This window comes from Leopardus geoffroyi, chromosome A3 (assembly GCF_018350155.1).
Source record: "Leopardus geoffroyi isolate Oge1 chromosome A3, O.geoffroyi_Oge1_pat1.0, whole genome shotgun sequence".
Lineage (NCBI taxonomy): Eukaryota > Metazoa > Chordata > Mammalia > Carnivora > Felidae > Leopardus > Leopardus geoffroyi.
In genome coordinates this window covers 88,329,845-88,354,623 of record NC_059336.1, presented here as the reverse complement: position 1 = coordinate 88,354,623, position 24,779 = coordinate 88,329,845, and the positions used below count along the sequence as shown (strand labels likewise).

Below are 24,779 nucleotides of genomic sequence, written 5' to 3'. Positions count from 1 at the left end.
AGAGGAGGAGGGACCCCCCCCCCCCCCAGCCCCACTCTGCTCACCACTGCCTACACTGCTGGGCTACCTCAAGGAAGACAAGCAACCAAACCCTTGGGCAGCCTGCTGAGACTGTGCCAGAGGAGGGCACAGGTCCCCTTCCTGCGGGAGACCCCACAGGATTTGGGGATGGCATGCACAGCCCTCAGGAGCCATGTACTCCCACTCTTGGCAGGCTCCCTCTTCATTTAAGGACAGTCTGCTATCCAAAGGCCACTGGCCTCGCTCCTCAGCCACTCTTCCTGATCCATCACCTCTTAGACATCATAGCAAACACTTAGTGTTCCTTCCTCCCTGTCACCCCTTCCAGGTGAGAAGGGTGGGGCCAGAAGTCCTGGGGCAGGAGCTACTCTGGAGGCTAGGGCAGGGGTGGAGAGGAGAGAACTGAAAAGAATGTCCACGCAAAGCTGCACTGCTTGTGTCCCACACAGTCCCGGAGAGGGAGTGCCATCTATATCATTGTCCTTAAGGATGGGGTCCTTGGAGGTGTGCAGTATACAACCTGTACAGCCTTCTCAGACAGCCCTGTCAGCTTCCAAGGAATAAGGGGCAGATCTGGGCTCCCCCAGGGGGCATTGCTCACTCTTTATAGGTCTTCTGAGCAGACCTGAGGCTGTCCCCTAACAAGTCCTGCCTGTTCCATGGGGCCCAGCAGATTCGGATCTAGCTCATAAACCACAGAGGTCTGAGTGCAGACAGCCGATGGGAGGAAAGAAGGCGCTGGCCCCAGCCACCAGCTGGGGCAGGAGGGGGAAAGGGGCCTGTAGACAAATGGTTTTTACACTTTGAGTTAATGAGGGTCAGGCAGGGGCACCCACTGGCAGGAGAGGATAAATGAGAGGAAAAGTTGGGGGAGGGGGCAGGAGGAGGGGGGAGAGTACTCCAAATAAGGGAGGTGAGCGGAACACTTACACAGTCATAAAAACCTCGTAGAAACACACACGTACACAGAACAGGTCAGCCCCACGCGAGCTTCCAGAGCCCCGCTGTGTGCCAGGCCCGGTGCTGGAGGCTGTGAGGCAGCTGTCTCCAGGCCCTTTAGTAGCAAACCCCTATCAGTGAAAAGTCTGCACTCCCAACATATTTCTCTCTCCATAAATTACCTCTCGTCTGACTGCCACGGATTCATTTCTTAGGGCACACTCTGTGCTTAGAACAAAGTTGGGTACAGGTGATGGATGTAAATCCTAATTTCAACTAGTCCTTGTGATATCTCAGTTTGTGTCACTGACCTCTTGTCAGATCTGATTAGGTGCTTGTTTTTTCACTTCCTAGTGCAGCTTGTCAGATGAGCCCTTGCTGGGGTGAGAGACGGGCGCGTCAGCCCTGCCAGGCATTTCTGCTTTGTCTTGTTAGCTTACCTTCACCCCGCTATTCTCTTCTGTTTGCGTTGTTAGTTTATCTTCCGTCGGAGTGTTTCATGGCAGGAATCTTTCTAAGCCATGTGTCCAATTTTGCGAGGGCTCTTTTAGTTAAATCCAGATCAGGTAACCTATAAATCCTCTTAACCAGACTCACACCAATAGCTAAGACACCAAACACTGATAAGTAAGAGTGGTGCTACCAAGACCCCATCCCTCAGGATACCTATTTACTTGGCATAAAACCTGTACCCATCTGTCTCATGTCATAAGAGGAGTCCAGGATCAATCTGAACAGTACATACTAGGAAAGAGTAGTGGCTTTGATTTTGTAAATATTTTTTTCTCATACCCCAGTGAAGTATTGTGAACCTCCTGAGGTCCATGGAGACCACCCCGGGGGGAGGGGGCAAAACACAGAGGTGGAGAAGACATTTAAATATTTTTATTATTTTTTTAATGTTTATTTATTTTGAGAGAGAGAGCACATGGGGGAGGGGCAGAGAGAGAGAGAGAGAGAGAGAGAGAGGGAGGGAGAATCCCAAGCAGGCTCCACACTATCAGCACAGAGCCCGATGTAGGGCTCAAACTCATGAACTGTGAGATCACGACCTGAGCCAAAATCAAGAGTCGGGCACTTAACCAACTGAGCCACCCAGGTGCCCCAAGAAAACATTTTATATGCCCTTAAAGACTGAGCTTAAGGTAGGAGAAGAAAATGTGAAAGAAATATCTAAACAATATCTACCATGTGCCACATCCTCCGTTCCTGTCCTCTGGACCTCACAGTAACCCTCCAAAAGGAGCTATGATGAGTCCACATTTAAAGGGGGAACAGAACTTCCCCAGGCCTCACAGATGGTGGGCAGAGAGGCCAGAGAGGTGGGAGTCAAGTTCAGGCTGACCCAAGTAACTACTATGATAGTAGGCAGGGGGTGGCAAGGGCCCTGAAGGAGACACAAGGCATGAAAGCAAGGTCTCTGAGCCTGCCCTGGTGAGAACTCAGAGGCAGCCTCACGAAGGAGAGAAAGGAGGTTTTTCACAACTGGTGATGTTCAGACAGGCTCCCTCATCCATACAGTACCTACACTCCCACCCCCCTGGGGGTCCTCACCTGACACCCCACTACCTCAGCACCTCACAGCTTTTCTGCAGCGCTTTCTGAAGAATCAGCAGCCTGCAGACTCTCAGGACTTTGCCATCAGGGCAGGTGATCCTGAGCTCTCCCCACCCCCCACCCCATGTATTCATTTCCCTACGGCGCCCTCCCCTCCAACCCTACCCCAAGCCTTTGTGGGCAGGCTGGAAGTCCAGAATTTCCTTCTTCCATAAGCAGCACTGTTTGTGGACAGCTCTAAGGAAAACACAGTTTTCTTAGTAAATCCTCTCTCCTCGGTCATGCCAGTGATTCACCCTTTGCCAGGGTTGGCCAAGAGACCTAAAGGGCTCCTGCCCTAAGCAAGGAAGCAGGGACCCACTCGCTCGGCCCCGACCCTCTGGCATCCTGAGGCCTCTTTCCCCACTTCATATCTGAAGGACTGCTTAACACTTTGAACTCGCCTCCCAGAATGGCCAGTGGAAAAAAAACCCTATTTTCACTGGACAAGATTTTCCAAAAGAAGAGGAAATTGCCTAAAAGTCCACCAGTAGGGGCCTGGCTAAATAAACTATGGCTTATCCAAATGGTAGACTGTTATGGAACCATAAAACCGTGTTGCCGCGGCACGCTCAGTGATGTGGATAGACAGTCAGTATAGTGGTTGCAAGCCACTGTGTACAATGAGATCATATTCTTTAAAAATACTAACATATATTTCATACTCACATGGAAAATTCTAGAGATACCTATGTGCCAACAGTGGTTCTTTCTGGGTAATGGGATTAGTGGCTCTTTTATACTCTTCCTGTTGCTAGCTGTTTTCTCAAATTTCTATAATGAACACATAATACTTTTGTAATAAGACAAAAACCAATAAAAGCTATTTTTAAAAATAAAATAAATAGTCACCCTTGCCCATCTGGAAATAGTGTGTTGCCCGAATCCCCAGCAGGGGCTAGAGTGGGTAGTGAGGAGTGTGAACACTGGAAGCATTTCCCCAAGTGGCCAACCATGGGAAAGAAGACAGCCAAGGAGGCTCTGTGCCACACTTAGCCTAGCCTAAAGTGGGTGAAGGCACCTACTTCATTCCTGGCAAGGGCGACACAGGGAGGGATAGGAATGAACTGGATGACACTTGCCAAGATGCTGCCTTCCCTGGTCTGGAAGAGTTGAAGATGAGCTGTGTAACAGATGACAGCCAACTCCCAGGCAGTGAACAGTATGACCAGACCAGCAAGCCAACTTCTTCCTGCCTCAGGGCCTTTGCACTTGCTGTACCTTCTGCCTGGAATGCTCTCACCCGTGTTTTGCGTGGCTCACTCTCTCACTTCAGCCAGGTTTTACTCCGATGTCACATTTTCAGAGGGCTTCTCCCCAGACCCTATGGAAAAAGGCCACTCTCCATCCATCATCATTTTTATCTCCTCCCCCAGTTCATTTTTCCTCCTCATGCTCACTTCTTGCTACCTGAAATTGTTTATTGTCTGGCTCCCTGACCGGGAGCTTTTACAAGGGCAAGAATCTGCTTAGAGCAGAGCCTGGGCACACCTCACAGCGCCCACGCTACCTCCGCACACAACTGCCCCTTCTTGATTCCCATGCCTGCTCCACACGGAAGGGGCTCTGGGTCCCGCTGAAAGTCACGAGCTGTGAGATTGGCTGTTGGCAGCGGAGTGCCTAGGCCTGTGGTGGGGCAGGAGGCGGTGTGCAAAGAGTGAGCACTCTGAGTCGACATGGCTGGGTTTGCCTTGAATCAGCAGCTGTGTGGCCTCTCTGAGTCTCAGTTTTCTGGTCTCTAAAATGGGGTTCAAAATAGCTCCTTGTCACAGGTGAGGATTAAAGGTGACAACGTGCCTCGTACAGCACCTGACTTACAGTTGGCACTCAGTAGCCAAGGGCTCCCCCTCTGACCGGCCTCCGACTTCACCCTCACCCCTGAACTGAGCCAACTCCAGAGGCCAGGGAGGAGCTGAGGCTTCCCCTGCCCCCTGCCCCGTGCCCCAAGCTTCCCCACCCCCACTGGGAACAGGAGAGCAGAGCTGCCTGGTGGGGATGGGACTCGTCCTGGGTGCAGCAGGCCCGAGAGCCTGGCCTGGTAGGAGGGGAGTCCCAGGCATCTGAGACAGCCTGACTGAATAGGGACACAGCCTCCCCCACCCAGCGGCCCTTGGGGAAGGCAGGGACCCCCCACCCCGCCCCAGCTCCTAAGGCTGGCACTGGCTGACGGGGGGCTGACAGAGCCAGCCTTCCCTCTCTCTGTCTCCCTTCCTCTCTCTCTCTCTGTGTCTCTCTGTCTCATCCCTGTCTCTGTCACACATACACACACACACACACATACACACACACACACATACACACACTACACAACACACATCATACACAGACACCCACCACACACACATACCACACAAACCATACACACATCTCACACACACACATCACACACCGCACACACAAAAAACATACACACATACACACATCCCTGCCTGCCTGGCCCCCCTCCCTCCCCTCCTCTCTCCTATTCTCCATGGTGGAGGTGTTCCCTCAGGCCCATTTTTCTCATTCTTCTGGCAGCCTGAGCCGAACTGTGAAAATCCAGCTCTCCCGGGCCAGGCCCGGGTTATGTAAGAGGCCCCAGAAGCCCGGGGGAGGGGCAGATAGAGCCCCCACCTCCAGTGTGAGCAGGGACAACTCTCAGCTCCCACTTCAAGCCTCTCTGTTCAGGGTCACCAGGGCCATTCCTACCTACCCCCTCCCTCCCAGCCTCAGACTCCCTCACTGCCTACTCACAATGCCCCCATGCAAAATCCAATCTCTGCCAATTCACCCATCCTTTTTCAAAACCAGCATTCGGGAAGGCCAGGGAATCAAACACACCCAACCCCCCACCCCTGCAATCCCCTGAGAGTAACTCAATTCCCCTACCTGCTGCTTGCCAGACGACCACCCCTAGGTCTGAGAGGGGATGCACTTCATTCCTGGTGTGGGGCAGACAGGAAGTCCCAAATCTCCCACAACCAGAAGGAAGGGTATTACCAAAGAGAGGCTGGTCACATTTCCCCCCAGCAGGCTTCTCGAGGGACACTCACCCCCAGGCATCCATGCCAGCTAAGCCCCCTGATCGTACGGGTCTGAGGGAGGTGAGTCCAGCTTTAAGGAGCAGACCCTCACCAATGGAGCTCAGAAAAGGGTATATGAACCAAAACGCCAGTGTGGAAGTGTCTGTCCCGTGGGTGGCACAACTGGATCAGCACGGCTCCACACGCCCCCTCCCTGTGAACAGGCCTGCTGGAAGCCAAAACGGCATCAGAGGTTTGCCCACTAGTGAGGCAGAGGGTCAATTCAATGCTTCATATAGCCTTGGGGGATGGAACTCCTTGCCAGGGGTCACCTAGCCGGCCAAGTCTCTCTTCCCTGGACACAGTCAAGATGGGCGTCCGAGACTCACACGGTTCTCCCTAGATGGGTGAACACGTGCTCCGTTAAGGCTTGCCGGGCCCTGGGACCAGTCACCTCATCGGGGAGCCTTTGCCAGCCTGTGCTCGGGTCCTGCATGCAGTCATTTCCTAGTTCAACTCTGAGGGCAGCTCTATTTCCGTCAGTTCTACGTTCTTGGATGGCACCTTGCTGCTGCCCCAAGGTTCAATTCGTGTGGGGGATCCAGGAATGACTGCAACTCTTTCCTGGATCCTGGACAGCAGGGAAGGGAAACGAGGGTGTGGATCAAGAAGGGTCCCCTGCCCTGCCCCATTTTCCAGGCTCAGCCACGTACTTACTTGTCCCCTCATTTCAGTAGCTGGCAGAGAGTCATAATTGAATTTGCAGTAGGGCTGAGAATGAAAAAAGAAAACCCTTTACATGTCTGGGATTAATTTATCCCTGATGATGGCCACATTCACACGCTCCTTTCTGCTTAGGTTTCCAGAGCATTCTGGCTGACAATGTGAAACACACACACACATACACACAGAGAGAAAGCATGTGTGCCCTGAGTGCACGCTGGGAGCGTGCGTGCGCCTGCATTCGTGACTGTGTCTGGAAGCATGGGGCTTCCTGGGTGGGTCTGACCATGACAGATGTAGCCGTCTGCATGAGGGGGTCTGTACGGGGCAGAGGGAGTCCTCTAGTGTGCACATCCGTAGGGATGCCCACTCTGGTCATTTGTGGGCAACTCTCCCGCAGCTCACCAGAAGCCAGAGTGGAATAACCAAGGCCGTGCTGTTTTGCTATGAAAGGAAAGCCCAGACGTGGTGGCCGCGACAGGATGGCACAATGGGCGCCGCCAGGGGGTCAGGGGAGCCACATGGCTTTACCACCCCCTGTCCTCATGCAGAGAGCAGCAAGCCCAGTCCCCCCCGGACAGAGAAATGGGGTCACCATCACCCCCACACTGGAGGCCCCCCCCCCCGAGAGACAGGAGCCATCTCCCACCTGCCCTGTCTTCTTCTTTAGTGCTCTCCCTCCTCCCTGAGACCCAAGTCAGCACGGAGCTCCTTTTCAAAATAAATTGAGCGCTCACTATGTGTCAGACAATTTGCATCATCTTGGGTAGTCCCCACAACACCTTGTTAGGGAAAGACCACCATCATTCCATGTTGCAGATGAGAAAATAGAGGCCTAGGGATAAAGTGACTCGTGATCACACAGCTAAGTGGCAGAGGCAGGGCTTGAAGTGCTGTGTGCCCGCTGCTAAAAGCCACCCTCTGGTGATGGGGATTAAGAAGGGCACTTGTGTTGGGGCGCCTGGGTGGCGCAGTCGGTTAAGCGTCCGACTTCAGCCAGGTCACGATCTTGCGGTCCGTGAGTTCGAGCCCCGCGTCGGGCTCTGGGCTGATGGCTCAGAGCCTGGAGCCTGTTTCCGATTCTGTGTCTCCCCCTCTCTCTGCCCCTCCCCCGTTCATGCTCTGTCTGTCTCTGTCCCAAAAATAAATAAACGTTGAAAAAAAAAAAAAAAAAAAAAAGAAGGGCACTTGTGGTGATGAGCACCAGGTGATGTATGGAGGTGTGGAATCACTACACCGTATACCCGAAGCTAACATTACACTGGACGTTAACTAACTGGCATTTCAGTAAAAACCTAAAAAATAAAAAAAATAATAACAGCACAAGCCACATTCTAGCAACATCTCTTTTGACATTCCTTCAAAAGGCTGGGAATCCTTCTAAGAATGAAGAAGCCTTTTGGTCCTTGAAGCTCTGTTCCCAGACCATGTCTTCCAGGTGAGTTTGGGTGTCCGCAGTGGGAGTGCTCAGAGGGCAGGCCTCTCTGCATTCCCACATCCAGGGAGACCCAAGAGGGGTGCCCTCCTGGGGTTTCAGACAGTATTATCCTTCTGCCTTCCCTGTCTTGAAGGGTCTCTTGACACCTTCTTCCTGTTCTCTGGGTAGTGAGCCTGGATGGTAAAAGTGCTCCAGGAAAAGGAGAGGAAAATGTAGGTTACAAAGAGGTAAAATATACCAGCATTACCCATCATAAGTGTGGGTAGGATGATTTCTTTGTGGATTTTGGTCTTTTGTCTGTTCTTGGTCAAGTTCCTTTTGAAAAGATTCCAGAACATCTCTGCCAAAGCCAGCAGTAAAGGGAAGAGTTTCCTACATAGGCCTCAGCTGGCAGAGAGATGGAGTGGGCCCAGGAGACTGGGGATAGGGTCATAGGTAAACTTCTGGAGGGCCCCACAGGGATCTCCTGTGTCTGCAGGAGGAAGGGGCAGCCAGGCTCTGGCCCCAGGCTGATGGTGGAAACATGGAGAACCAGCCAAGCTGGGGCAGCATCCAGCCCCTCTGCACAGGAGCTGAACCAGCCATGGCCCCCAACTCCACCCCACCCCCAAACACACTCAAGCTAGCCCTGCAGAGCCAAGGGAAAACATGGAACCGGGTGATTGATGGAGCCTACCATGAACTACTGTGTTATGAGGGAAATGTGACATGAGGCTTCCCCAACTGGATTTGGGGGGACCAGCTCAGGGGGCTTGTCTCTCTCTTCCTCCCATATTCTGTTTCTAATCGAATAAGTCTGGGAGCCAGTGCTGGTGCGGGGGAGGGGTGGTTAGAAGGGAGCCAGCTCTGGCCCCTGGTGGAATGACAAGCCAGCTGAGGAAATGCTCCAGCAGTTGCGTGAGGTTCTGGTCTCTTTCCTGTCCCCGTTGCCTGCCACAGTCGTCTGTCTCTGTCTCTGTCCCTCACCATGAATCTGTGTCTCTCTACATCTGTCTCATCTGTTGTCTCTCTTTTACACACACACACACACCATGAAAAACTGAGACCAAAACAAAGGCAGAGAAATGGTATGAAACCCACATTGGGCCAAGCCACAGGGAATAGGAGCTGCAGCTGGTTGTCCTGGAGGAAGGAACAACAGCAAATGGGGAAAGAAGGGAGAGGAAGTTCCCACCTGTCATGTCAGTATCTCAGCCGCCATTTAAGGACAAGCACATCAGGCTGAACCCTGGCCCTTACCCTGTTCTCTTCAGCAAGCAGGAAACATTTCCTGGGCTGTCCCCGTGTCCCTGTCAGGGGATGCCCACCTGGCTCCTCTGGAAATCCCATAATCCTACATTTATGAAACACGTGGAGAGAGGATTGAGACAAGTTTGAGTTCCCTGGAGGTGGAGGCAAAATGGGGAGGGGTGTGTGGGCCCAGGGGCAGGCCAGGGCTGTGCTTATAGCTCTTTCTGTCTGTCCAACCTCCCTGTCACCCTTCCTGGGCTGTCCACGCAGCCCTAGAAAGGGAAGAGAAAATGGTGCGTGTGAGCACACACACATATGTGTGCATGTGTGCACACAGAACATCTCTCTCTAAAACACTGACAGAGAAAGTAAAGGCAGGGAACCGAGTATCCTGGATACAAAGGGCTTATCAAGTTCTACTGAACCATTTTTTTGTAACGTTTATTTTTGAGAGAGAGACAGAGAGACAGAGACCGGGGGAGGAGCACAGAGAGACAGAGGCATAGAATCCGAAGCAGGCTCCAGACTCTGAGCTGTCAACACAGAGCCCCACGTGGGGCTCGAACTCACAGACCATGAGATCGTGACCTGAGCCAAAGTTGGAAGCTTAACTGACTGAGCCACCCAGATGCCCCTTTACTGAACCATTTTTTAACAGATGAGAGTTATTCTCCACCTTGCAGCAAGAGTGGGTCTCAAATGTTGAGAACTAACTGAATTTCATTTGGAACATAAAGATCCCTTTTGAAATGGCTCTGAGAGCCTGGCTATTTAAAGAGAACTTTCAGTGAAACAGTCAAGTCCCTTTAGTGAAGGAAGCAGACATCTCATTAAGGTCTGTGATGCGATTTCAGCCCTGGAGGCACAGACTGAGGGTGGGAGGAGGCAGAGAGAATCATGTTTGTAGCGGTGGCTGCAGGTCAGAGGAAACACCCTGGAGGAAGGGCCAAGCAGAGACCTGAGGGATGGGCAAAGGCCAGGTCTGAAAATGGCTCAGCTCAGCAGAGCAGAGGGAAAGGCAACAACAGATGACACGAGAGAGGAAAGTGAGGAGTCGCCTCTGGAGGAGCCCTGCGCCACTGTGATTGACCTCCCTCCTGAGGACGGTAGAGAACCAGGCCAGGTTCAGTTTCACTGCTTGTGGACAGTGGGTCAGTGGAGAGGAGGTGGGCTGAAGAAATGATCCTCGGACTTCCATGATGTGGGCCCAGTGGCGGCCTCATTGCAAGTGGAGGTGGTGCCAATGGGAAGAGAAATAGCTTGATTCAGAGAGACTTGAGAGTCAGAATCTGGGATTCAGTGATGTCTTGGAGAAGGGGTTAGGAGGAAGTAAGACTCAAGGGTGCCTCCCATACGTCCAGCTCCAGTGACCAAGCATCTGGAGAGAACAACAGGGCAGCAATGGTTCTCATGGGGTGCAGAATGCAGTGCTGGGTGGGAGGTCTTGAGTTTGTGGAGCCTGTGAATGACCCTTGGGGAGATGCCCCTTGGGTAAGACGCTGGATAACATGGCTCCAGCACAGAGCAGAAGCCGGGGGGGGGGGGGGGGCGGGCGCGGAGGTAGAGGTAGGGATTCCAGGGTCAGTAGCCTCTGTAGCGCAGTGGAAGCCATAGGAACATATGAGGCTGAAGAGGAGACATACAGTGTAAAAAGAACAGGGGGCCAGGGCAAGAGCTTGGGGAACACTGTAGACCAACAGAGAAGGATGCCTAGAAAGAGAGGAGAAAAATCGGACAACTGTGATGTCACAGAAGCCAAAGACTGAGAGTGTATCACAAAGCAGAGCGATATTCGGTGCTGCCGGCTGCTGCCCAGACACGGGAAGGGTAAGTGGCCACAGACTGAACAGCCAGGGCTAGATGGGGCCCCAATGTGAATTAGAAAAAGGTGCCCCTTCCTCAAGGTACTTTACTTCTATCAGCAAACTACTGTAACACACTGATTTTATTAGAACAAAACACTTTACTGCCATCTGTAGGAAAATTGTTATAATAAATAATAAATGTATGATGTCTCAGATGTGGTGCCTGTGCAGGGTAGCCCTAGTTATTGGCGATGCAGTAAAAACGGTGTTCAGGAAAGCACAATATTTGCCAGGGAAATTGCTGTGAGCTGTGGGTAGCACGCTACATCGTCAAAGATGGCTTAAACAATAAGGAATTTATGACCCCATGTAACAAGACGACTAGAAGTTAGGGCAGTTTCAGAATCGGTTCTTTCTCAACGGCTTCATGGAGAACCAGGTCCTTGCCATCCTGTGTGTGCTGGCTTTCTTCCTCAGGCTGGTCTCCTCATGATCACAAGGTGCCTGCCTTAGCTCCGGTCATGACAAGATGAGAAGGCAGAAGATGAAGATGTATCTCCTTGTGTGTCCTTCGTTATTGGGGATAAAACTTTCCTAGAAACTTTCCCAGCTGCTTCCCATCCCCCATAACCACCACCACCACTTCCCTTCAAGTCTCACTGGTCATAAATGAGTCACATGCCTCCTCCTAAGCCAATCGCCAGCTAGGGGAATAGCATCAGTGTGATGGTTTGAGCTAATAAGACCCTTCCGGCTAGGGCTAGGGCGGGGCTCCTTTCTCAGCACTTGGCCGTGGAGAAAACTGAACAGTATGAAGATTCTTTCAACAAGGAGGAAAAGAGAGGAGTGTGCCACAGGCATAAAGTCAGGCCACAGCGGGTGGAGTGCAAGGTGTGGACAGGGAGACACAAATGCAGAGGATGCTTTCTAGAACTTTGTGAAGGGAGAGGAGATACCATAACTGCAGGGACACGTGACTCTGTCCTAAACACGTCTGAACTTTCTTGTCCAAAATTGACTTCATGAATGGTACCAACCCTCATAAAGCCAGAAAATTGAGATTTATCCCATTTGGAATTTATCTCCTATCATACCTCACCCCACTCCCAGTCCTAACCAGTCAATCCTCTGGGCCTATCAAGTCTAATTTTCAGTTATTTCTGGAATCCGCTATCTCTACACCAAAGTTTCTCAACAGCAAAAGAAACGGCCGATTTGGACTGGATAATGATTTGGGGTAGGGGGTGGGGGCTGTTCTATATGTTGAAGGATGTTTAGCAGCTACTGGATGTCGGCAGCACCCTCACCCCACCCCACTCTCCAGTCGTGACAATCAAAGACATCTCCAGGCACTGCCAAATATGCCTGGAGGGGTAAGACTGCCCCTAGCTGAGAACCACTGCTCTGTGCCCACATGGAAATTCGTATAGATCTTTGAGCTAGTTTCTGGCTATGGCTAGTCTTCACACACTCTGTTCCCTCTATTGTCTTTTCTACTTTCTTCCCTTGACCCTGTAACCCCTGCTCATCCATCAGTGCACTATAATTGCCTATTTATCTTCTCCTACTCAATGGTGAGATGTGGGAGGACAGGAACCACCTTTATAAACCAACGTTTATCTTGATCAATGTTGCATTTCTAGAGCCTAGCCCTTTGCCTGGTGCACAGATGGCCACACATAGATACACACACACACACACACACACACACACACACACACACATTTCTTTAATGAATGAATGAAAGGCATGAATGAATTAATGAGTGATTGACTCCTGCCTGAACTTTCAGAGCCTCCCTAGCTGGATGTTGAAGACTACTTCCAGCCTGAACCTCTCCTGAAGAGAGAATCACTCAGTGTTTGACATATAGTTCACCCAGAAGGGTCCAGGACATCAGCCCTGTGCCAATCAGGTGGGACAAGGCAGAGCCTCAGTCTGGGTCCCAGAGTGAAGAGCAATGAAGAGCCAAGTGCCCTGGAAGGATCACTCTGGGGCCTCAGCGCCTGGGCCAGGGGAGCAGGCTCACAGCAGGAAACAGGAGAAGCCCTCCTCGGTAACAGAAAGAGAGGCAGCCAGGCCAGCCGCTGTGCTCCAGAGTTCCAGCCCCTCAGGCGAGAGAGGCAGAGGCCTCTATTTTGGAAACACAATGTTTTCAAGCGCTTTGCTTTTTCTCTAAGTGTGTTTCTGCTGCCCCCATAGATTAAGCCTGATTCCTGCAGGAGACGACAGACACGCAGCTTCAGACCACAAGAAAAAGGTGTGTTTGTGCAGACCCGATCTCTTAAGCAGAGTAAGGAAGCAGAGGGACGGAGTCACAAGAAATCCCAAATGTGTAAAAGATAAAGTCACAGCTAAAGGTCCAGGAGCCCTCCCTACCTGGAGAGTTTCTGACCCAACCCTTTCCATGGTGACCCACTTGTATAAAGTGCATCCTCTTCCAGGGCGTGGTCAAAGAAACTAGAAGGTACAGGTAACGGCCCACCTAAGCAGAGCACAACCTGGGAAAGGAGGAGGAGAAGCCTCAGTGAGGATGGGCAGGGGGTAAGGGGAAAGTCCTGGAGAACCAGAACAGCAAGCCTCAAAACTCACCCACCTCTGACCAGTCTTGTCAAAGGATAAAGCTCCACTCAGAATGCAGAGCCAGAGATGGCCCACACCCCACTCACACCCCACCCACCCAGACACATCCTCTACATGGTCACACCTCATTCAGCGACTATAGGGACACACATGCCAACATGGCCCTGTGGTTCAAACTGTTTTATACTGAAATACATATGGGCTGATCCAAAAAGGGCTGGGTTGAGGGGAAGAAAGAAATGATGAAGGGGGGGGGGGGAGGTGGTGGTGATTCCAGGGCTCGATGTCACCAACGCTTGCAGCATCTGTCTGTCTGTCTTCCCTGGCAGGCCGGCCAGGCCTAGAGTTCTGGAGGAGCTCAGCTAAGCTGGGTGGATAAGGCAGCCAGTCCTGGGCCAGAGTCCTCAGCTGAAGGGCTTCACCAGCTTCATGGCAGCATAGTTCTGGAGGGAGGGAAGAAGCAGGGACATGTGACAACAGCTGCCAGAGGGGCCAGAGCTGGGAAAGGAGGCTCACCGACTCAACCACCTGCCTACACCTTACCCTCACCACCCCCCATGCCACACTCAGCTCAACAACCCACCTCCTGGCCCTCTGGCCAATCACACAAGCCCATCCCCCTCCAAAATTCTGCTTGCACCCTCCAACCTGCGGCCGCAGCTACCCAAATTGCTGTCTTCTCCCCCACCAACCCAAGGCCCACTCCCATGTTCTAACCACCTGTCAAAAAGATTCTGATCATCCAGGGCCTGGTCAGGGCAGGCCTGCCCTGGCCTCTTCCATCAGACAGGTGGCCTGAAGGCATGGCCATGATTCTCCCCCTCCCCCTCCCATACACCCCCGACATGGGAACCCACACGGGCTCATTGGCCACCACACTTCTGTCCAGAAAACAGAGAAAGAGGGTTGGGGGTGGGGTGTATGGGGACGATCTACCATGCAGGTCAGCACCAGAGATGGGTCACCCCTGATTAAGCCCTGCCTGATGTAGGACTGACAGGAATCTCCCCTCCCCACTCCTCCCCCCAAAAAACCATGAAAACACATACAACACAACACAAGACTCCTAATTGGGACAGTATGTTCCCCAGCGCCGGCCCGGGAAAGCCAACTCTGGAAACAAAGCCGCCGCTCCTTCCCCGCCAGATCGCCTCCTGCCTCCCTACGCTGGCCCTGCTCCCGGCTGGCTCTGGTGGGGGCGGGGGGGGGGGGGGTGAGGGGGGTGGAGCTGGTAGGAATCAGAAAGGCTGCCCTCCATGTCCCCCTCCCAGGGCAATTTCCAAGAGCGTGGGAAGTTAGGCCAATTGGAGGAGAGCAGCGGTGGCTTTGGGCCCCTCTCTACCAGGCCCTCTGCCCCCAAGGCCTAAAGGCCAGGTGAGGGTCTGGGACCCACCAGCTGATTGAGCGACTTGGCTGGAGGAAAGCAGGATTTACCCAGGTGGTAGACCTACAGACAAAAACAGTGTGCAGCCTCAGGCCTAGGCTGCCCAGACCCCTCACCTAGGATCTGACCCTCACAGAGGGTCAGAGTTGGTATTTTAAAGAGAGCAATTTCCAGCAGGGCTCAAGGAGAGTGAGGCCATAGCTGGGGGATGAGACCGGGGAGGGGCTCTGACCAGGGCTACTGGCCAAAGTGCTCCTCTGCTCCTGCCCACAGGGCCTGGGGCTAAGGCTGCCCCAGAGACAAGGAAGGACCACAGGCTGACACTGACACTCTCCCTCTCCTGGCCAGGTAGTAGGCCTTCTTTCCCCAGGCCCCTGAAGTGCCACCCAAGTGCCTGGCAGGACAGGGCCCAGCTGGCCAGGGGCTGGAGCTAGTCACACAATGGGCAGTGGTGACACTTTGGACTCGCCCCTGCTGGATTGACGTGCAGCACCCTCAGAGAAGGCAAAAGAGCTCCCCTAAGCACAGTGCTGTCACAGCAGGACAGAGCAGTCCTAGCTCAGCCTCCTCCTCATGAAGAGAGACTTGCCAAAGCCAAAGTCACACAGGAAGTCACTGGCAGAGCCAAAATCTAGCCAACATCTGACTCTAGGCACAGAGCTCTGTCCTGCACAGCAGTGAGTCACAAACCTCAGTGTGTCCAGGGCAGATTCCCCTCCGCAGACCCAGGGCCAGTCCAGGCCTCTGCATTTCTAACCAGCTCCCTGGAGCTGTTGCTCCTCCTCAGACCACCTCCTTGAGGAGCAGGGGTCTGCACCAGCTCTCCTTTGCCTGAACTCCCCTGGCCCAAGCCTCAGGATGGAGGTACCTGAACAGTACCCTGTCCCTTGTTCACGGGTTTCATTGTGTCTCCTGGAGAGCCACAGAGCTCCCCAGCAGCACAGAGCTCGTCGCCTTCTCCTTCATCCCCACAACACTCCCTCACCTCCTGGACACACACCCTGTGCTTAGTGAGGTCTTCACCTGAACTGGGTGGCATCCGGATATACCCAAAACGAAAGGAAGTGAGCCTGAGGACAGGTGGGCAAGAGGAACCATGCCTCCCTGACTTGGCAACCTGGGCCTGCCCAAATAGGGGGAAAACACTGAGGCAGAGTCCTGGGCCTGACTCCTGATGCCAGGCCACCATATTCGCATGTGCCCTTCCATGGTCTGTGATTTTGTGATTTTGTCTTCCTTTGCTTCAAAAGGGCCCCCCAAACTGCACATGTTTCAGGGCCCTACAGCCTGGACCCTCCCCTAGACCACGGCCATATTTAGCCAATTGGCCATGACTCTTCCTGGAACACGTTTCAGCCTGGTGCTCCAGGTGAGCACAGCCAGCTTAGAGGGCCTGGCCTGCAGCCCGACACATCAGCCATTCTGGCTCTAGACCCTTCTTTGTCACTTATGGCCTAGAGAGTAGAGGGAGCCTGGACGTCCAGACCAGACAAAACCCCTGCTATTCCTCACAGTCCATGATATTAGGAACTGAAGCAGATGGCTTTGTGGTTTTAACTGTCTTCCTGGAGGAAGGTGTGTGCTGCTCATATAAGGCCTCGCCAACCACAGAGGGAGAGAGCTCTCCATTCTCCTTCTCCTCCTAGAGGATTCACAAAGCAAAGAGCACAAAGACAAGTAATTCCCAGAGCAGACTGCCCACTGTGGGGACAGTGCCCTTGGCTGGCAGCTTGGTGCTGACCAGGACTGAGGTGCGTGGTGGCCGGCACTGTGGACTCAGAGCTGTCTACAGATTGCTGTGCAGACCTGAGCCAGTCCCTTCCCTTCACTGGCTGTCTGTTTCTTTGCATTAGAATCAGGATGACGTGGGGTTGATTATGCCATTCTCTCTACTTTTATATCAGTTTGAAATTTTCATACGATAATTTTTTTTTAATTTAAAGAACATTAAAAATCAGGAATTAGCTAGGGGCACCTGGCTGGCTCAGTTGGTTTAGTGTCCTACTTCGGCTCGGGTCATGATCTCGCAGTTTGTGAGTTCGAGCCCCACTTCAGGCTCTGTGCTGGCAGCTCAGAGCCTGGAGCCTACTTTGGGTTCCGTGTCTCCCTCTCTCTCTCTGCCCATCCCTCACTAGTACTCTGTCTCTTTCTCTCTCAAAAATAAATAAAAACATTAAAAAAAAAATCAGGAATTAGCCTGAGAACACTTCAAGGTCTGACGTTCCAGAGACACAGTGGGATGGGGGGCTGGAGCATCTTTGGGGCTCCCCTGATGAGCTGTGAGGTTGGGGAGCACAGACAGGGAACAGAGCCCCTGATACTCCTCTCTGGAAGGGGCTCAGTGAAGCTGGGGGTACATCAGCCTCACAAGAGTGGCCCCTGCAGCTCTTTGCCAGGCATCAGCTGGCTTGTTACCAGTGCCACCAACGTTGCCCTGGTGAGAAGCTCCTGGGCCAGCCTCCTGCCAGCCCACACCTTCTCCCAAACCCAGCTCCCGGCAGGAGGCAGGACGCACTCTATCAAGGTCCTCAGGTGGACACTAAGAGCCTCTCCCGGCCCTAGGGCCTCCCTTCCTCTGGACCTCAGCAGGTGCCATTCTTACAAACAGAGTGGCCTTCACCTTTGCCCTGCCATCCACATACCCACTTACACACACTCCTTCAACAAAGTTCCCCTGCCCACCCCTGCCCAAGGTGCCTCACCTTCTGCCAACATTGTCTACAGATTCTGCGGGCTTACTTAGGACAGCTGTATCTCCCCATTGAGGGCAAAAACTCAGTTTCTCTCACTGGACTAAGAGAAGGACTTTGTCCCAAGGGTAGGACTTTGTCTCTACCAGACTGAGGACTCCCCAGAGTAGGGGCTATGTGTCCCTTATCAGGCCAGGGCCTCCTCCAAGGCAGTGTCTGCCCTCCCCTGAGGCCTACTCACCGGGAAGGCATAGACGAAGATGCCCAGGAACAGCAGTAGGATGAAGAGAATGATGAAGAGAATAATGGCACACCGGAAGCGCCGCCATAGGATGAACTTCATAGTCTTGTATGGAGAGGTGAACCAGAGGAAGGAGGTATCAGGGCGCCTGGAAGGAAGACCCGAGAGGTCAGCAGGGCACCCCCCTACCAAGGCTGCCTTCTCCAAACCCTGCTCCCAGATCACCCTGGCCCTCCACCATTGGTCCCCAGAACCCACCCAGCCTCAGGCTAGGGCCCTCTGAGCCTTTGTCACAGCATGAGCCTCCCCATGCTCCCCTCCTCTTCTTGGTGTCGCCAAGCCCTGTGCACCCTCAGAGACCCAGTTCTCAGCCACCAGCTCCCCTTCCTGACCCGGAACTTAATCACAGACTAGAGATTTGGGAGCCGGGCAGAGCCTCAAAGGGCTGCCGCATTAGGTGAGCTATAGCCCAGTGAGCCCCAGCTAAGCCAAACTACCTGCCTAGATGCACATGGCTGGTCCATGGTCAGGGAAGGATGGTGGGACATGAACCCAGAAAGCTGATTTTATCTCACTCACAGCCAAGAACCTCAACACCTTCCCCTAGGTCATCGTCCAACTTAAAGAGCATGCAGGATGCTGTGTCTCAATACTGGCTGTTTTAACATCACAGTGCACACCACAGGGTATACCAGGTCTCTCTCGCTTTCCACCCAGATCCCAACATCCTAGGGCCCAGGGACACCTCCCACAGCTCTGCCGACCCCATGGACTAGGGATAGCACCGAAATCAAGTGGTCCATCTGTGCCTAGTCTGACCTGAGCTGGGCTGTGGGGAGGGACCCAGCAAATGCAGCTGTCTCCACTGCCCCCACAGCCGTCCTCCTGCCCCTAATAACCGCTTTCGAGCCTTCCACATCCACTGGGTTGGTCTACATCCTTAGGGGCCTATGAAGTAGGGAAGGCAGGGACTCACAGATGAGAAAATTAAGACTGAAAGGCCATTTGAAAGCCACATTGACATCACAGGTGAGCCACAGAAGGCAGCTTGGTCAAGGTAAAAACCTTGATTGGGCTCCAGAGCCAATCAGAACAAGTGTGAGAATTTTAGCTTCACCACTTTCCTAGTGTAATGACCACTATTTAACTTTGTCAACATGATTTCCTCATCTATAAGATGGGAATAGTAACAACCCAGCAGGGAAGGTTCCATTCTACGCCATATACATACCATGTGACCGCATGCTCGGCACACAACCAACAGCTACCCAACAGTCTCTGCTTCCTGAAAGAGCTGAGGAGCCTGGTGTGCCCTTGAATGATGCCTGTCATCTGCCCCTAACTTACCGTGTGGCTTGAGACAAGTCACGCCCCGCTCTGAGCCATGTGGGCCTTGTGACCTCTGCATGGCTATGCAGTGGTTGTCTCCTGGACCACACCTCCCAGCCCCCTGGCCATCAGGGGTAAGGAGTGGGCACTAACCTTGGGTCCTCGAGCTTAGGGTTCATGTTGGGTTCATCCCGGCCCTGGCCAGCAGGCCGCTCCTCATGCTCACTCTCTGCTACGATCTCCAAGGTCATTTCCAGTTTGCCCTGAGGAGACAGAAGGGACCTGGTCAGGGGCACGAAGGCTCTGCCCCATGGCTTGGAGAGGAACCTGGCTAGAACAGACATAAGAGCCACTGTATTATTTTAAAAAAAGAAAGAAAGAAAGAAAGAAAGAAAGAAAGAAAGAAAGAAAGAAAGAGAAAGAGAGAGGAAGGAAGGGAGGAAGGAAGGAAGGAAGGAAGGAAGGAAGGAAGGAAGGAAGAAAAATGATATAGGGTTGATCTGATCACAAAAGCACTACTGCTCCTTGCAGAACATTTAGAAACTACAGAAATGTATAAAGGACAACATCACCCATACTTCCACTATGTGGAGATGAGCACCGTTCGTATTTTTATGCATCACAACTATTTTCCTCTGCAAGTATATGAAATACCTCACTGTGTATATAGAGTTCTAGAGCTTGCTTCTTTCACTTAGAAATATATTATATTTCACTATATAATTATATATTCTTTAAAGTTTGCTTTTTAATGGCTATAAAAACATTCTATGGGATGGTTGACCACAATTTATTTAGTAAACCACTTATTTTGGTTCATTTAGGTTGTTTCCAACTCTTTGATGTTATAAATAATGCTGCAAGAAAACACCCCAGAGCCTACATTTTTAATTGTGTCTGTTTATTTCTTTAGGAGAGATTTTTAAAAGTGGGATGACAGAGTCCAAGGGCATAAATATTGTTAAATCCCTGGCTATATATTACCAAATTGCTTCCCTAAATGGTAAAACCATTAGCCCTCCCAGCAGAAGTAAATGAGGGGTCTGTCTCTGCGTCTTCACTAGCAATGAGCATTTAGATTTTTTAAATGTCTAATTTAATAGGCAAAAAAAATGTTTTCACATTTAAAATTATTCCTTTAACTACTAGGGGGAAATGAACCTTTTTTTTAATGTCTAATGGCCATTTATACTTCTTTTGTGTATTATCTACGTATGCATGCCCTTTGCTCATTTTTCTGTTGAGGTGCTAATATTCCTTAATAAGTGTTCCAATTCCTTCTTCAACAAGAGTATTTTATTTCAAGGTCCACTTTAGAGGTTGGCTGGCTGCCTGTAGTTTCTCAGTAAGCTGTCAGGGATTCACTTCCTCTCCAGAGGAAGGACTGTTCTCCAGGGTGTCACAGCATCCCTGAGCAGACCTCTGGGCCAGGAGAGTAGTACAAGGATGGTCCCTGGTAGAATCCTGCTCAAATGGGAGAGGCACTCCCTCGGTTCTCCACAGGATGCCCAGGCCACAGGGGAACCCAGGACACAGATCCCCAGACACCAAAGAGCAGAGTATAAATTAAACAGGATCTGCAGGAGGTAAGGGTATCTTTCCATTTAAATAGGCTTCCTGGGATGCAAGCCTCAAGTAGAGGAAGGCTGGGAACTGGAAGAGAAGAGGGACAGTGCCTCAAAAGAGAGAGAGAGAGGCAGAGCAACACATATGTGCCCAGTGATATCTACAGAGGAAGCTACTTGGGCACCTGCCCTAAGCCGGAGGGAGCCGACTTACCGCCAGGATCTTCTTCTCGCCCTCTTCTGCCACGCAGGGCCACCAGCCCTTCACGGTTTTCTGTTCAAAAAGGGACACAAACCACTCTGGGTGGAAGGTGCCATCCAGCTGGTCCAAGGAGCATTTCTCAGCTGTTTTGGCAGGTTTGGGCATGTGGTTGAGGTCCAGCTGCAAGGAGCCTGAAGCAGAGAGAGGTTCTTTGGCCAACGGTTTCTCAATCACTGCCAGCCTAGGGCTCCCCTGGGGCTGGGCAGTTTCAAGAAAAACTGCCACCTCCTTCATTTTGATCCATGGGCTTAGCCACGGGTCGCATCCCACAAACTCTCCATTTCCCCACCCATTGCCTCTCATTCCACATACACAGCTTCCCATTCAACTACTCACATATCCATATGCTCATTAATCCACCCTTACTGGTTCACCCTTTACGGGGCTTCCCACATGCTCCATTTCAGCTTACGTTGTACAGATCCATTCATTCACCCATTGTCTCTATCCATCTATCCATCCATCCATCTTTTAAATTGCTTTTATTGTGGTGAAATATATATAAAGTTTGTCACTTGAGCCATTTTTCAATGTATAACGGAATGGTGTTAATTACATTCACAACATCGTGCAACCAATCACCACTACTTATTTCTAAAACTTTTTCGTTCTCCCAAACAGAAACTCCGTACCCATTAAGCAACATCTCCCCATACTCCCCTCCTCTCGGCCCCTGATACTCTCTAATCTCCTTTTTGTCTCTATGAATTTGCCTATTCTAGATACTTCATGTAAGTCGGATCATAAAATATTGGTCCTTTTGTGTCTGGCCTATTTCACATAGCAGGCTTTCCAGGTTCATCCATGTCGAAGTATGTTCTAGTACTTCATTCCTTTTTATAGCTGAACAGTGTTCCATGGTGTGGATAGACCACACTCAGTTTATCCATTCGTCTGTCAGTGGGACCCTTGGGTTGTTTCCACCTTTGACTGTTGTGAATAGAGCTGCTCTGAACTTTGGCATACAAGTGCCTCAGTCTGGGTTTTCAATTTTGGGGGGTATATAACTAGGAATAGAATTGCTAGGTCATATGGTAATCTCTGTGTTTGGTTTTTTGAGGACCTGTCAAACTGTTTTCCACAGCAGCTGCACCATTGTACATTCACACCAGCATGTCTGAGGCTTTCCAATTTCTCCACATCCTCTCCAACACTTGTTGTTTTCCACTTTGCGTTTGTGTTTTTTTATAGCCGTCCTGGTAGATGTGAAGTGGTATCTCACTGCGGTTCATCCATCAGTTTTTTCACCTGCCAACTGATTTATCCAAGCTTCTTTATCCATCTTCCTATACTGTTTATCTACTCATCAATTTTAATCCATCAGCTCCCCGTATAGCTCCATCTGTTTGGTTACACCATATGAAAATGGTATTCAACCATCTTTGACCTATAAAAGCAGCAATTTCATGTGGTTTCACCTAATCCAATCACAACAACACAGACGAAGTCAATGGGATTGGAGCATAAATTGCTGAAGGGATTAAGTGAGAGACAAATCTAAAAAATGTTTTCTGAGGCCAAATTAAAGAAATTCTTAAATACCATGCAAAACAGATTAGGACTTTTCAGTGTGGAATGTTCAGTTATTGTAAGTATCCACTGATTGGATCTATTGTTCTAGTTTTCTTTCTTTCCACTCATCCATTTATCCCTTCACCCACCATCTGCTTTGATCTAACTATCTCCATCCCTCTATAGCTACCATTTGTTGAGCATTACATCTACCCATTAATCAGGCTATTATTCTATCCATTCATTTGTTCAATTCTGTATCAGCGTTCATATATCTATCAACCCACCCACATGTCTCTCCATCTTTCAAGCGTAGATGAATGTTTATTTCCCATTCTAAATATGGTCCTAATATAATATTAAGAAAAATCAGGATATTAAACCATACGTGTGTGTGTGTGTATGTATGCATACACGAAATTATCCCAGCATGATCCACATATAAGACTCTAAGGAATCACAGTATTATCTCTGGATGGCTAGATTATAGATCTTAGCTATTACTTTTTTTTCAAAGTAGTATTTTTAAAAAGCAAAATATGTAACTAGAAACACATTATGAAGGAGAAAAAAAGTGCTAGTTTTAATAGTTTTATTTTTATTTTTAAAAACAAAAGATGAGCCCATTTAGTTTTAGTTGAACACCATTTTCTCATTCAGTAAAAATGCAGCTTTCTTTGTTTTTCTTTTTGAAATTAATTCTCTAAAGCCTCATCTCATAAAGGAAAGATTGATAGAATGATGCCAAAAGAATTTTTAAGTCTGTAAGTAAAAAAGACTCCATAAAAAAATTAAAAAGCAGCTGAAAAACTAGGAGAAATTATTTGGAATGTGTCCTTACTATATAAAAAGCTCTGAAAATAAAAAATGAAAGATTAACAAGTTGAACAATACCATGAAAAATAAAATCCCACCAGTAATATGGATAATAAATACATTTTAAAGTTCTACCTTACAAGTAATGAAGAAATGCAAGTAAAAAATTAAAACAAGGTGTTAGATTGGCAATTAAAAAAAATTTTTTTTTGGTAGCAAAAGTTTGGAGAAAATGGCAACCTTATCCAAAAAGGGCACAGGTGGGAGTAAAATGTAAACATAAAAATGTAAAAATATTCTAGAGAGCATTTGAACAAAGTATTTCAAAAATCACAAAAATGTATACAGACCCTAACAATCTACTTCTTACAGTTCGGGAAAAATATGTACAAAGCCTTCAGAGATGTGTGCCGGAGGGTGTCACTCACACTGTTAGATCTAAAGATGAGCTGAGTAGCCACCAAGAGAAAATAGGCAGAAGAGGGTCCACCAACAGGCAGGAATTAAGCACGATGATGCAGATATAAATGTAGGCAGAAAACTGCCAACAGAAAGGATGTTCTTGAAATATTAAGTTTTCCCCAAAAAACCAGGATATAAAGCATATGTGTGATAAAAAATCATTTTGCTCTCTCTATATGCCATGTATGATTACACATATGTATGTATAAATACACATATAACATATATGTGTTTGCTTATATATGAAATAATATATGCCAAAATATTAGTGTAGGTTATCTCTGGGTAGAGAAATTTTAATACATAAGTAAAGGGAGACATTGTTGATCTACATTTTCTGTTTTTTCTACAGTAATTATGTATGGCAGGAGAATCAATAAAATAATGGAAGTGCCATCGATGCCCTGATTTTGACAGGCTGACTCTTTTACAGTGAAGTTTTGCAAAAGTCCCCCCATCCTCTGAGGGCAGATGACCTGGCCGGGAGTGACAGGGGTGGGGTGGGGTGGGGAGTGGAGAAAGCAGCCCTCCTCCTCGCCCCTGCTGGGGCTGCTCCTCAGAACGTCCCTGCAGGGGCCCAAGGGTTCAGCAAAGACCAACTCACCTTCCTGCAATCAAGGGCCACCCAAGAAGGGCTCCAGTGATCCATCCAAAGCTGCCCTGTTCCCAAGTGGCAGAGTGGAACAGGAACCCAGGACTGCCTTTCTCACAAGGGTCACTTCTTTTTTTTTTTTTAACGTTTATTTATTTTTGAGACATAGAGAGGGACAGAGCATGAATGGGGGAGGGTCAGAGAGAGGGGGAGACACAGAATCCGAAACAGGCTCCAGGCTCTGAGCTGTCAGCACAGAGCCCGACGCGGGGCTCGAACTGACGGACCGCGAGATCATGACCTGAGCCGAAGTCAGCCGCTTAACCGACTGAGCCACCCAGGCGCCCCTCACTTCTTTTTTTTTTGAGTTAAAACTCACATAACATCAAATGTACCATTTTAACCATTTTTATGTGTAAAACTCAGTGGCTTTAGGATATTCAGAGTTGTACCGCCACCAGCACTATCTAATTCCAGAACATTGTCATCACTCCCAAAAGAAACCCCATCCCCGTTGGCAGTCACCCTCAATCCCCTCCTCCCAATCCCTGGCAAGCACGAGGCTACTTGCTGTCTCTGGATTCGCCTA

The 24,779-nt window shown here is 50.2% G+C and overlaps 1 protein-coding gene across 24 annotated transcripts in view; it reads right to left on the bottom strand.

Annotated features, from left to right (window-relative positions):
- Positions 1-13,502: 13,502 nt before the first annotated feature.
- The window catches only part of DYSF (dysferlin), a 225,993-nt gene continuing 214,716 nt past the window's right edge, over positions 13,503-24,779 (bottom strand). For all 24 annotated transcript variants that reach the window (XM_045446428.1, XM_045446440.1, XM_045446437.1 and 21 more), the window contains 4 exons: positions 20,761-20,939; positions 19,135-19,244; positions 17,653-17,800; positions 13,503-13,780 (listed from right to left, as the gene is read on the bottom strand). In XM_045446428.1, coding sequence (XP_045302384.1) covers positions 13,742-13,780; positions 17,653-17,800; positions 19,135-19,244; positions 20,761-20,939 — 476 coding nt within the window. In that variant the 3' untranslated portion in view covers positions 13,503-13,741. The remainder of the gene's footprint in view (positions 13,781-17,652; positions 17,801-19,134; positions 19,245-20,760; positions 20,940-24,779) is intronic.